The 14,139-nt window shown below is 42.8% G+C and overlaps 1 protein-coding gene across 1 annotated transcript in view; it reads right to left on the bottom strand.

Moving 5' to 3' along the window:
• Positions 1-14,139, bottom strand: part of LOC146026288 (coagulation factor XIII B chain-like) — a 75,158-nt gene that overhangs the window by 15,821 nt on the left and 45,198 nt on the right. The window contains exon 7 of the mRNA XM_083156815.1: positions 3,115-3,327. Within this exon, the coding sequence (XP_083012941.1) occupies positions 3,115-3,327 (213 nt within the window). The remainder of the gene's footprint in view (positions 1-3,114; positions 3,328-14,139) is intronic.

The following is a 14,139-nucleotide window of genomic DNA, read 5'->3' as shown; positions in this document are numbered from 1 at the left end:
ATACAACCTAATTTAGATCAAGAAAGGAGATGAGAGGATGATGGCCTTTAACACAATGGACAGTCATTATTAGTTATTTGTTGTGCCATTCAGTCAATTTCATGTCCGAGCCATTTTCGGTTTGTAACTCTCTCTGTACATGTTACATTTTCCCCACCAGCATTGCACATGGTTTTGTCCATTATATAATAAACCAACCTGAATCACCCCTTAAATTCGCCCAACACAAAGTATATCAGTATAGCCCTCTTGGTCCTCTGTGGCCCTTGTCAGTACCAACCCAACCCTGTACATGTTTATTGATGGACTTCATCTTAGATTTGCCCAATTCCGAGGGTTATAATAGTATTTCGGTGGTGGTCGACCAGTTTTATCAAGATAGCTAATTTTTCTCGGATTAGTCTTCCATCCTCACCTCTTCTAGCAAAAATCTTCTTACAAAATGTGAAATTGTGTTAGATTGAAGTGATCTACTTAAAGCAAGATTTTGGAGAGCATGTTCAGCATTATATCAAACTAAAGTTCTTGTTAGCCTATTATCTGTAAACTATCAGGCACATAGAAAATGTATTTCAAGATGTGTAGTCTTTCTTAAAATGATTTGTCTCTCACAAGAAAATGTGTCATTCTGCTACTGATACAACTCTTTTCTGTGCAGTCTACGGACAACAATCTCATGTACCAGGCTTACAGTCCCTGCCGTCCATGGATATTCCAGCTACTACTTCTACTCTTTTGTCTTTCACCAAAAACTGGAGGGAAATTCACTGTTTCCTAAAGAAGACTAGTAATTACAAGAAATTTGCTGAACTAAAAGGCAAAGAGTTGTGCCGTATTTGAAACCCATAGTTTCATGTTATACTGTCCACATGGAAGTATGACATTTTTACCCAGGTTCGTTGGGCCTATTCCAATTCTTTGAGTCCTTAACCTTTTTGTTTACAAGCTTGAGCCACCTCCCCAACTCAAGATACCTAACTCCTTCCATATTAATTTTTTACGCCTTTAATTTTAAATCTTCCAATCTACTCCAACCAAGACTCCTAGAATTGAGACTTGTCAACATGTGGAGTTTGAAATTGAGAAGACTTTGGATTGTCGTATATGATTTGGACATCTACAATATCTCATTATTTGGAATGGTTATTGTCTGGTAGAAAGTAAATGGATTCATTCTGCAGATGTACATGCATCATAAAGCCTTCCATAGGAAGTATACAAAACCTATGAAGTGTCCAGAGGCCACCCTGAAAAGAGTATTGGCAGAAAAATTCCTATCTTTCAGAGCTCTGTCTGCAGTTTGCGGGTACACACCACGCAATACTAATGTGGCCACATACATCGTTGCTGTAGGAGGCTGCGTACTGAGGAGTTGCTGTGAAGCATATGCAACCTCCCACAGCATCTCGTTCCTCCATTTTAAACAATAGAACTTAGATGGATGCTGCTCACTTCTGTGTATGATCACAGAGTAGCGGGTACATGCACCTCCTCCTACTACATGCTCCTTGCACCTTACATCATCTGCTGGATGTGCTGCATATGCATGGACATGAAATACATGCAGTGATGTGTGTGCAACAATACAAGAGGCCACATCTACATACCATTGCTGACTAGTGAAGGTGCTGATCCTCAGTACCTTTGGCTGATTTGTCTTTGGTGGGGCAGTGTGTTGATGTCTACAGGGGTGCAGTGGTCCTGTGGCATTTCTGTCAGATCCGGCCTCTGGTCACTGTAGTGGATACTATCAGCTGACCAGTGGACTGCGAATGGGAACAGGTCCTTCATTCATCTGACAGATGTTTCCATTGCCAGCCCAGCCCAGGGTATAAAAGGGGCTAATGAACCAGCAGCAAGTTGCCCGAACAAGGTTTCTTCTACAGCCTCATCTCTAGGCTCCTGTCTTCCGGCAGCAAAAATCACTGGTCCTTTTTCTGGTTAGCCGCACTCCAGCTTGTTTAATTGCTGTACTTGTTCCAACACGGTAACCCGCAGTACTGCTTCCTGCCTGGTTACCAGCAATACTTGTTCCAATCAGGTTACAGCCCAATTCCAGCCTGGTTATCCAAAATACCAGTTACAGTCTGGGTAACCTTAATACAGGTTTCAGCCTGGTTACCAATAATGGGGCAGATGTATTAAGCCTTAACAAGAGAAAAATGCAAGGGTGACAAAGAGAGATAAACATCCAGCCAATCACCTGCCAACTGCCATGTTACAGGCTGTGTTTGAATAAGTCAGTAAGGAGCCGATTGGCTGGACGTTTATCTCTCTTTTATCACCCTTGCATTTATCTCTTGTTAAGGCTTAATACATCTGCCCCTATATCGGTTACTGCCCGGTTACCCACAAAACTGGTTCCAGCCCGGTTACCTGCAATACCTGTTCCAGTCTAGATCATGAACTACTACACTTCCAGGCCAACATTAAGTGACCCCAACAGCAGACACTTTCTGATGTGTATGCAGCAGGGCTGCATTTTCACGGGGACCAAGTTTTTGGTTATGAGCATGCACATTTCTGCACATGTGCATACGCAGGGTGCGTACACCCACGGCAAACATTCTGTTCACTGGGTGCACGCACCCAACATAGCGCGTGGGGGGTGGAGAGGGGCATGATGCGCTGGGCAGCCATATTACCATATGGGAACGCGCAGCATTTCATGGGCATGCATGGGCATTCCCAGGAGAATGCTGGGCATTCTCATGGTAATGAGGCCGTGACGTGGGTGCAGGGGGCGGGCAGCTGACATCACGCTGCAAGGGAGGGGGCGGGTGGCCAGGAGGGTTTTGGTGGACTCGCAAGGCTGCGAATCGCAGCCTTGCAAATCAACCAGAATAACCCCCTAAATTTCAGTCATTTGTATACCTCAGCTATTCTACAGCCAGTTCAGATACCTGCTCCTAGTATTAGTATCAAATCTGCTACTAGACGCACTATTATAAGTTCTCCATTCTATGAAGAGGAACTACATACAGCCATCCCAGTCCAGTTCCTTAAAGATTCCAGAGAGCAGGTGTCTAGTCCTCTCCCAGGAGATCCAAATCCTGACAACTGGTCCCTCTGAATCGGGCCCTATGTATTTACATTGGAGTGAATAATACCTACCTTTTCTGACACATTTGGGATAAGGCAAAACTCCTCCAGTACACGTTATTCTGAGTAGGTTGGGATCTGAGATTTCGTGCTCTGGCAAACACTCAAATTCCAATATGTCACCATGCTGTGCATACACTGTATTTTCATATTTCTTTGTCAATCTCACATTGTTTCCTCCAAATTGATTATCATTTACAAGACACCGCTGTCTGTCTGAAGTATCTGTGGAAAAATTGTATTATTTATACAGTATATTGCTATATAATTTATTCAATGATTCCTATGCAGAGTAGTGCATTGTCATAGTACAGTACAATTCTATTAAGCATTGATTTAACCACGTTAAATAAATAAACACTTCTAACCTGTAAGATACAATAAAAAAAAATGCTAATTTAACAATTCAATCGTTTTTTCCTCTCTTGCAATGTCGTGCACCTACAGTATATTTGTGCACTATGCATTTTGGTAAGGAAATGTGCATGGATTAGTGCAGCAATACCAATTACATTTTTATCCATATCTCACAATAGGGTATGCAGTAACATCACAGGTGGTCCAGAGTATCCTCCAGGGCCGGCCATAGCCTAATTATTTTGGTAAATGTATTTAGATTTTTTCACCCCTTAGTCACCCCTTTGGACACTCTTGGTGACACAAACTCCCACACAGGTAGTTTGGTCACCACCTTTTAGCAATCAATAACATTTATTGCACAACCTTAGCGATCTACTGCGATTCTAATTTAATACTATACCCAGTGGCACCACTAGGGTCAGTGTAACCCATTGCAGTAACTCATGGTGTCACCAGTGGCGGATTTAGGGGTCAGGCCGCCCCTAGGCACAACATTTTTGGCCGCCCCCCCATATATATATATATATATAATATGACTTGGTGTTTGGACACAGGAGAGCTCACACCTATAGGAGCTGATAAGGTCACTTGTTGGATCGAATCCCCTTTTTTTTGTTTTGATTGGATCTAATTCTTACTTTAATCACAAGGGGACCATTACTTACTTTGGAGTCTACCCCTATGTTTCTACATGTGAAAATCATTTTATGTGTAAATACATCATCAAATTAAAGTATTGTAGATTACAGCATATCTATTAAAGGTATACATGGAGTCATAAGAAAAATAAGGCACCGATTAAACACAGGTAGCCCTAAAGTACCAACTACAGTAAAAGGACTTAAGACCCATATTTGGACCAGTCACAATCGAAATATTGAAATTTCAGTACAGCTTTGTGATAAAAAAAAGATCCTTAACCCCTTCCCGACATTTGACGTACATTTACGTCATGGTCGGGATGTACTTCCCGACACATGGCATTAATGTACGTCATGTTTTTAAACTGTCACCGCGTCTATAGACGCGGTGACAGAGGGACGATGTCTGCTGTCCCTGACAGCAGACATCTTCCCTCATTGCCCAGGGGGGGCAGCGATGCCCCCCCGCCATCGGCGATCGCTGCGATTGGCTGTTCAAACGTGAACAGCCAAAAGCAGTGTTTACTGTGTTATGTGTAAAATTTTGACTCTGCTGCCCCCTAGTGTCCAAAAAAATTAAAGGAGGTTGAAATAATGATGTAATAATAAAGTATACATATGGTCTATGTTAGTTATTAACTATTTTGAGTGGTATGATTATTTGTCTCACAAGCAGAAAATTTAACATTTTGCAAATTGCAAAATGTTCAATTTTTTTTACGACATTTTGGTATTTTTCACAAAAAAAAAAAAACTGTATCGACCAAAATTTACCACTAACTTAAAGTACAATGTGTCACGAGAAAACAATCTCAAAATCACTGGGATAAGTAAAAGCAAAAAAAAGTTATCCCCACTTAAGTGATACATGTCAGATTTGAAAAAAAGGGCTCTGTCAGGAAGGCAAAAACAGGCTGCGGCGGTAAGGGGTTAAAGATCTATTGTTTATAAACACCCCTGATGAAGTCTCATAAAGAGACGAAACGCGTCGGATTTTCATAATCTAAAGAAATTCTGATACAAGATTCAATCTCAAGACAAAGTTTGATTTGCTTTAAATGTTTTAAATAAAAAATGTTATTTGAAAAATACTTATGTCGATTATGGTCTTATAAAGTTAAGGAAAGACAGGAATCACCTAGTAAATTGTATAAGGGCGCTATATAACACTATTGTCTGTGATATTGGTGTTGGGGTCTCTATAGTAGGGGATTCAGTGTTATCAAGCGATCGACCTAGTGTAGCTCAAATTCTAGAGATATTGTACGTTTTATATATATATTTATATATATATATATATATATATACCAAAATCTCTTATGCCACACTACTTATAATATCTAAAGATGGTCGCCAGTAACACCCTACTAGTGGGGCTCCACAATCCAAATGTACCCACTAGTGTTACCAGGCGCCCTACAATGTTAAATAATGATTCCTGTCTCTCTTTACTTTATAGTTCATACACAAGAAATTTTAAGCATAAAACATTTATTAAAAAAGCATTTAAAACAGTTTATCCATGTCAAATTCTTGTCAGAGGTGTATTTTTCACAAGATTATGGATGAAACATAAATTAAATGAGTTTCGTCTTTAATAGGTTTAGCAAGAGTTCTTCCAGTTGTATAAAAAAGGTTTCATGAGCTGACCCTCTGGTAGGATGGATAATCCCTTATGTATTAGGTCAACCACCTGTAATCAGTCTAAGATCAAGACAATGTTTTCCTTTACAAGTCTTTCTCAATAAAGATTCAATAATTCATTCTCAATAAAGATTCCTAGAAGAGGACCCTTTTAAATGGGGATTTTTAGGGTGGCCCCCTATTCGGCTACATAAAGTCCCGCATAAAGTTCAAAATAGGGTCCAATTACGATTAGATATAATAGAGGATAATAACCTTTGTAGGTCCTCTAATTTGCAATAGGGAGCTTGTCCTCTAACAAGTTTTTTCAGGGAGAATTTTTTTTTGGCTGCTCCTGTAGTGTGGGTGCATGTGTTCTCATCAGAGTCCTACTTGCTGGTATATATAAATATACTTATTTATATATTTCATTCAAATTTAACTGTAGCCCACCACAATATTTTTTAAGAAGTCTGGACTGCTCACTGTGCAGAGGACCCGGAGGGAGGGAGTCCAGGAGTTGGAGGATTAACTTTACTGCTTAGCATACTGTCTCAGTCAGTCTCTCTCACACTGACTGACTGACTGACTGACTGAGTGCAGGGACGGGTGCGCCGCTTGGCTCAGCTGCTTTACCCGCCCATTGGATACACAGCAGCCAATAGGCTGTGTGTATACAGTAGCCAATGGGTGCCGGCAGCAGTGAGCCTGATCTCTCAGCTCAGCCATTCAGCGCACCCAGCAGCGGAGCCTTCCCGGCATCGCAGGGGGACCGACTACGAGCAGAGAAAGGGTGATGTAATGTGCAAAAATATCCCGGGTTTTTATACATGAATGCGCATTAACCTGGGATTTAGCTCAGTGTGAAAGGGTCTTAAAAGAATATCCCGGGCTGAACATCCCAGGATTTCTACCCAGGTCCTGACCTGGGTAGATTCCGGAATTGATCTGGGATGTGGTCAGTGTGAATGGTCCCGTATCTGGGATTGGGTACACAGAACTTTAAAAAAGCTGCTGATTGGAGCTTTTTTGGGCTCACAAATGCTGATGTCATCTTTTAGAGCCCTGGAGTCCATTTCTAATGACATGCATATCTATTTGTAGGGATTTCCCGGGATCAGTGTGAATGGGGCTGTCCCGGGTCGATCCCATGTCTGAGTGCAGTGTGAAAGGGTACAATCCCGGGTAGAGTCCCGGGAAGCATCCGGGAACACATTCCCTGGTATAACCCAGCTCTGCGAGTGTGAAAGGGGTATCAGACATACGCTAGTCCCCGGATTGTGCACACGTATGTGAAAAATCCCGGGATTTTGCCGTATGTCTGAAAGGGATATTACTATTATCAGGTATTTCTTGCAAGATTGTATGTATTGTAGAGAAATAGGTCATTACTATAGTGTGTGACAGGAGGGAGAGCCAGGCAACTGGGCTAGCTAATTACCATGTGTATCCAGGGCCGGTGCAAGGGTTCTTGGCACCCTAGGCAAAACTTCTAAACCCCCCCCCCCCCCCTTCCCTCCTATTACCCCCTTCCTGGCCAGTCAGGTGAAAGTGCATAGGCGGCATCTCATGTTTCCCAGCTGCCTCACTGCATTGAGTACAACAAAGTACTCATAAGGGGCATGCACATGGCATGATTCTGGCTATGGACAATTTTCCCATAAAGTGCATGGAGCCGAATTTGTCTACATGCGATTTGGTCTATGGCCACATACACTGCATGCAAATTTGCCTTGTCTGAACATTTTTTCATGCAATACCGAACTCGCAGGGCCATGCATCGGTATTGCATGCAGGGTTACAATGTGCGATTTTGGCTAACTTTCCTTAGAATTTTGACTATACTGTATAGTCAAAATTGTAAGCCAAATCGCACTTTGTGTACCCCTAGAGACAACCATAATGATTTAATGGGCACATTCCCTACAGTCTATTTCCTATGTCCCCTCCAACTAGTCCTTAAGCCTAACCCTCTGGAGGCAATTGGGATGCCGGCATCGGTATAGTTAATGCCAGGATCCTGACTTTTAGGATGCTGGCTGCATTACATATACAATTCTGCCTCTGGGTAGGCCTTTTTTCTGAGTGCTACCGTCACCAAATATATATGCTCTGTTCATGGAAGTTTCAGGTATGGAGAGAACCACGTTGTACTGTATATCTTACGTCACATAAATGCCATGTGGAGATTGCGGCAGCCTCTAAAATATATTATATATAGAAATATATATGTCCCACTTCATTCACAATGAAAAGATCATATACATTACATATATATCCAAGTAAGGTACACCACGGCCATTTTGTCAGGATGTCGGCTGTGAAGGAGGTAAAGTGCATGTGAAAAGGAAAGCGTACTTTCCTTTGCAAAATGGAACATAGCTAATTTTCAGAAGTGCACCATGGTAATTGACACACTGTCATCCAGATTGCCAAATCATCTTCTGGAGTGTATATATAGAGAGCTATGGTGGATGGCGGCACTCGTAAAAGAAAACACTAGGCATATACATATGTGCTGGAAGTGCGGCACAGTGGTTGGCTATAACAGCTTTAGTCAGCAACGTTTCAGTACGTAAGTATTTTCATCAGCCTGATAAAAATGCTAAAATACTTACGTATTGAAACATGCTGATTAAAGCCGTTATAGCCAACCACTGTGGTTCATTTGGCGTGCCACACTTCCAGCACATATGTATTATTCTGTGAGGGCACCCATAGACAATGGAGGGGTATGCGGCACAGCCGCTTACAAGTTTACTTACATATATAAGTAAAAGTTCCTAGTTTCTCTCTCTTTACAGCCATGACAGGTAATGGAACAAACAAACAGGCAGCATTCCACAGACTTATTAAATCTCATATTAAGGGGGATATGCAATCTGCTGCCGCTATTTGCGACGTGGGAAATAGCGGCAGCTCCCTATTCAATGCTGTCATTAGCGACAGCATTGATGCGGGATCACGGCAGAACGGGCCCGACTTCAGAATATGTCAGGCCCGTTCTGCCGATAACGGCCATGGATTGTCATTATCCGGGCCGCAGATCGACAATCCATGGCTGTTTTCGTGGCCACGCCTCCTTTGCGCCCATCGGCAGGCGGGACATTGAATCCCGTTTGTCGTTTTGCGGTCGATCTGACCGCAAACGGGCCCTGATCACGGCTGTCGGTGGGGATCGACAGCCGTGATCCCAGATTGAATATCCCCCTAAAAGTTTAGATTTATAAAACATCCATATGTACTGTATACACACAGCCATACACTGCCTCTGTCGTCCATTCACTGCTTCAATACACACACACACACACACTATATATATATATATATATATATATATATATATATATTTATATATATATATATATATATATATATATATACACACATACATACAGTGTGTATATATATATATATATATATATATATATATATATATACACACATACACACACACACACACACACACATACAGCCATACACCATAAATACATATAACCCCCCTCCCCCAGGTAGCTATTACTACAAGTACCACACCCTCACAACAAAGAGCAGCTTACCATTGGTGAGGGGGTTACTACTATTCCCAGCTGCTGCCACTGACTCATGGTGCAGCTACTGTATGCCAATGCTGCTGCCAGAGAGTCACTCCCTGTTGGTTCTGCTGGCTCCGCGTCGCGCGGCTGACAGCTGACATGCTGTTCCACGCTGATAGTGGGACTCGATAGAGGGGCAGGGGAGGGCGGACACTGTTTGACACTGACAGTCTGACTGCAGAGAGGGGCGGGCACGGACGCTGTTTAACGCTGACTGTCAGTCTTACTCTAGTGAGAGGCATGGGAGGTTAGTGAGGTGAGGGCGGGCGGCTGCTTATCCAGATACGCGCTAGTCACTACTCAGTGCTGGGAGAAAAATGTCGGCTGCTCACGGCGCGGCGCTGCCTCATTTAATTGATATATAAATAAAGGGCGCCCTCTAGTGGCCAGCGCCCTAGGCAGCTGCCTAAAGCTGCCTAGTGGTAGCACCGGCCCTGTGTGTATCACATATGCTAGTCCATTGTGTAAGGTGTCAAATCAAATTTTATTTGTCACATACAAGTCATACATAGTACAATATGTAGTGAAATGCTTATAAATGCTTATGTGTGATAGGTGTTGCTGGCAATGTAACAGAACAATACCCGAGTGACTGGTAAATAGGTCAGCAGGTAACCTGGGAGATAATAGGTTAGACCTCCCAGAGGAGGTACAATGGGTCTTTACTGCATTATACTGACTGACATAGCATTGCAATATCTGACCCAACTCCCTGAGTAGATTTCTGCCAGCCAGGTATAAAAGGAGAACCGTTTCTCAATGGAGGACATTCTATTATCCTGGTGGATCCCGTATATCAGACATCAGAGGAAACCTACCAGGGCACTGGGCAGGGTCTGTGTGAGCCAGTACCCCAGGCTGGGGGACATAGGACTGTCTAGTTAACGGTAGTGGTAAGGCTGCAGGTTACTGAGATTGCGATTTCAGGGTGCTGACTACAAAAGGCTGCTGGAGGATCTAGGCTACCAATTATCCTGTACCATGTGAGCATCTTTTTCTGTTGTGCTGTCATAATAAAGAATTATTTTTGATATATTCTTGTCTGCCCGAGTGATTTGAATCCCACCAAGGGTAACCATCTTCCCAGCTAAGGGTGGTTTCCTCACACTCATGTGGACCCTTTTACATATTGACTTTTTACTTGTGTCAACCCCCTTGTTGACATTGTGCATGTCGACCTTGTGGGGTTTACCTAGACACTGTCAAACTAGTTACTGTCATCCCTATGATCCACACCCCATGAAAGCATTGATAACCCAGCACACAGACATGATTTTCTGCTAAAAAATAGAAATAAAAATTACATTGGGTTATGCAGTGAAACTACAATTTCCAGCAAGCCTCCCCCGCATGCTGAGACTTGGAGAACCACAAGTTCCAGCATGGAATTAATGGGCCTGCTGGGACTTGTTGTCCCACTGCATAACCAATGTACAAATAAATGCACACACACCACAAAAAGTACAACTTTATTCCCAAATGTACACACAATGGGCAGTATTCAGTGAGGATAATTCGCCCTGTTTCACGGTGAATTTATGCTATTTTCGCATTGGAAGTTGATTTTTTGGGTCAGAAAGTGAATCACCCTATTCAATGTGCACTTCTAGCCGTCTTTCTAAGTGATTTTCGCCGTGTGTCGCCGTGTAGCAAATCGCCAACTTTTCATGGTAAAGTGGAAAGTGAACTTTTAAAATAAAGTTGTTGTTGTTTTACATTTGGTGTAAAAAAATTAGGAATTCTATTCTGAGAAGGGGCATGCTAATTTTATTCATGTGCTTATAGCACATGAATATATATTTAAATTAAAAAAAAAATTCTACACAGAGCAGCCAGCAGGGGGCCGGGAGCCGAGCCGCTCATTAGATATTCATATATTCACTGCAAGCGATCATTACATATGGACGATCGGGTGCAGTGAATACCTGGTCCCCTGTTGGCTCTCCCGGGGGGGGGGCAGTCTGTGCTGCCTGGCTCCCGGGGAGCCCCCCTCCCCCCCACATACGTTCTGGGGCAGGCAGGGAGACTTCCATCTCCCTGCCTACCACCGTCCTCAGGCTCCCTGCGGAGTCCACCGCAGGGGTTCACACTTGCCGTCAGGGGCAGCGAGCCCCTGCGTCGTTGAATAGGGGGGACAGCGAGGCTCCGGAACATGGCGGGTAGTGGCGAGTGTGCAGCGAATCCTAAACAGGATTCGCGGCACGCCATCGATATTCTCATTACATACGGCCCAATCAATCACACCATACTCACCATGCCTGTTTCCCACGCTGGATCGGTCCGCTTCTCCACAATTAAAAAAAAAATGCCTGCCCCGTACCTCCAGACAAGAGGAGCTGCATAACCGGCTCCTCTCCCAACCCCTAGGGAATCTCAGTGACGTATATCAGGGGTATCCCAATGATGTCAGTCACTGGGTCTCCCCTTAACCAATCAGGGTCATTGGGATTCCCATGACACACATCACTAATATTCCTTTAGGGGTCGGTAGAGGAGCCGGTTATGCGTCTTGTCTCGTTCGGACATACGGGACTTATCCAGCGTGCATTTTGAGTATAGAGTGATTGAGTTTGTGTTTGTGCATTTACCTTTCCTTGGTGTATGTGTGTGTGTGTGCACATTTATTTGTACATTGGTTATGCAGTGGTACTACAAGTCCAAGTGGGCCCAATAATGCCCCACATGCTGGAACTTGTGGTTCTCCAAGTCTCATCATGTGGGAGAGGCTTGCTGGAACTTCTAGTTTCACTACATAACCTGATGTCATTTTCAAATTCTATTTTTTAACACAAAATAATTAGCCTTGCGTCCACTGACCAGGGACGCCGGGGACATCCCTGGGCTTCAGCCCTGGCTTCAGTCCAGGACTGACCAGCCAGGATGTTCATATGACAGCCAGGGGGCGTAAAAAAGTGTCCCCCAGCTGTGGCATGACATCATTGACTGTTGGAGTCCAGTGCTGGTACCAAAATATGGGGGACCCCCCAGTTTTTTTGTCCCCTGTATTTTTGGAACCAGATGCAGGTTTCCTAAATATGAGGGGGGGGGGGGGGATTGATGGAGGGGGACGTATTTGGGAAGCCAGGACTGGATAAATGATCCCAGGGACATGCCATTTTTTGGGACAGAACTATGCACAGTAGGGCGGAGTGAAAAAACTGAAATGGAGAAATTCAAAATTGGCTAGTGTGGAAAAGTTGTGACTTGACCTGAATAAGAAACGTGCAAAAGCATTTTGATCTGAGTCAACATCTTCTGTTCTGGCAAGAGACCTAAAGTTTCACTTTTTAGGTGAAAATAATGAAACCTATGAAGAAGCTCCAATCTAGTTATAATTATGTCAGGATGCCTTAGAGTGGTTCATTAATATACTTCATCTTAGTAAAAGAGAGTTCGAGCTTGTCCTAGTGCAAAGTGACTGACTTTGGCGGGAGAAAAAAAATCCCTAATATTTGACCCATTTTCATGGTCACAGTTGTGAATATTGTGTGTTTTCTCCTGAACGTATTTATAATAGAAGAAGCACAAATACTCTAAATGGAATTTCAGTGACACTGTGTGAAATATAACACTGCATAATGGCCCTTAATCAGACCTGATCGCAGTACAAATGTGTTCTCAAAATGGGCAAAACAAATGCTGCATTGCAGGTGGGGCAGATGTGACGTGCTGAGAGAGTTACATTTGGGTGGGGTGTGTTGAAACTGAAATCTAAATTGCAGTGCAAAAATAATGCAGCCGGTATTTACCTTGCACAGAAACAAAATAACTCACACAAATCTAAAGGTGGCCATACATCTACAGATCGATTGTCAGATTGGGCCGGTTGGAACAAACACCTGGTAATATCTGAATGAGTTTTTCAGCATTTCAAAGCAAATGGTCAACTGTCATTTGCTCTCATCCATTACCAGGATTTTGTTCCAACCAGACAGATCGGACAATAAATCTGTAGATGTATGGCCACCTTAACTCCCTCTGCACATATTACATCTGCCCCACCTGCAGCTGCATTACAGCATATAATTATGCCAAAGATAAGCCAATATATTAACAGTTAAATACGTTAAAGTGCATTATGCTGTAATAAGTATTGCTGATCAATCCTGCCTAGAAATGAACACAGTGATTGGCATATATGTGCTGCTGGACACCACTCATAGAATGATTAATCTGTTATTTTTTGAATCAATGTTCTTGTTTTTTTTTCTTCTAAACATTAGATGTATTTGTTTATTTATTTATTTATTTACAGTTTTTTATATAGCGCAGCAGATTCCGTTGCGCTTTACAATAGTAGACAGTGATAAAACAAACTGGATAACAACAGACAGACTTGGAGGTTAGAGGGCCCTGCTGCAAGCTTACAATTTATTACATCATAATAAACTTCAACGTATTTAACTGTTAATATATTGGGCCTTATTCAGATCTGATCGCAGTACAAATTTGTTCTCAAAACGGGCAAAACCATGTGTACTGCAGGTGGGGCAGATGTAACATGTTCAGAGAGAGTTAAATTTGGGTGGGGTGTGTTGAAACTGAAATCTAAATTGCAGTGTAAAAATAATGCAGCCAGTATTTACACTGCACAGAAACAAAATAACTCACCCAAATCTAACTCTCTCTATACATGTTATCTTTGCACCACCTGCAGTGAACATGGTTTTGCCATTTTTGAGAACAAATTTGTACTGCGATCAGACCTGAATAAGGCCCTTTGGCTTAATTTTGGCATAATTAAATGCTGTAATGCAGACCAATCATGTTCCCAGTATAGGGGATGCAACACTGTTTTTCTGTCAATAAACAGAAGT

The sequence above is a fragment of the Crinia signifera genome, chromosome 8 (assembly GCF_055691185.1).
Source record: "Crinia signifera chromosome 8, ASM5569118v1, whole genome shotgun sequence".
NCBI classification, from domain to species: Eukaryota; Metazoa; Chordata; class Amphibia; order Anura; family Myobatrachidae; genus Crinia; species Crinia signifera.
The sequence above is the reverse complement of the archived record's forward strand: the minus strand, read 5'-3'. Positions and strand labels throughout refer to the sequence as shown.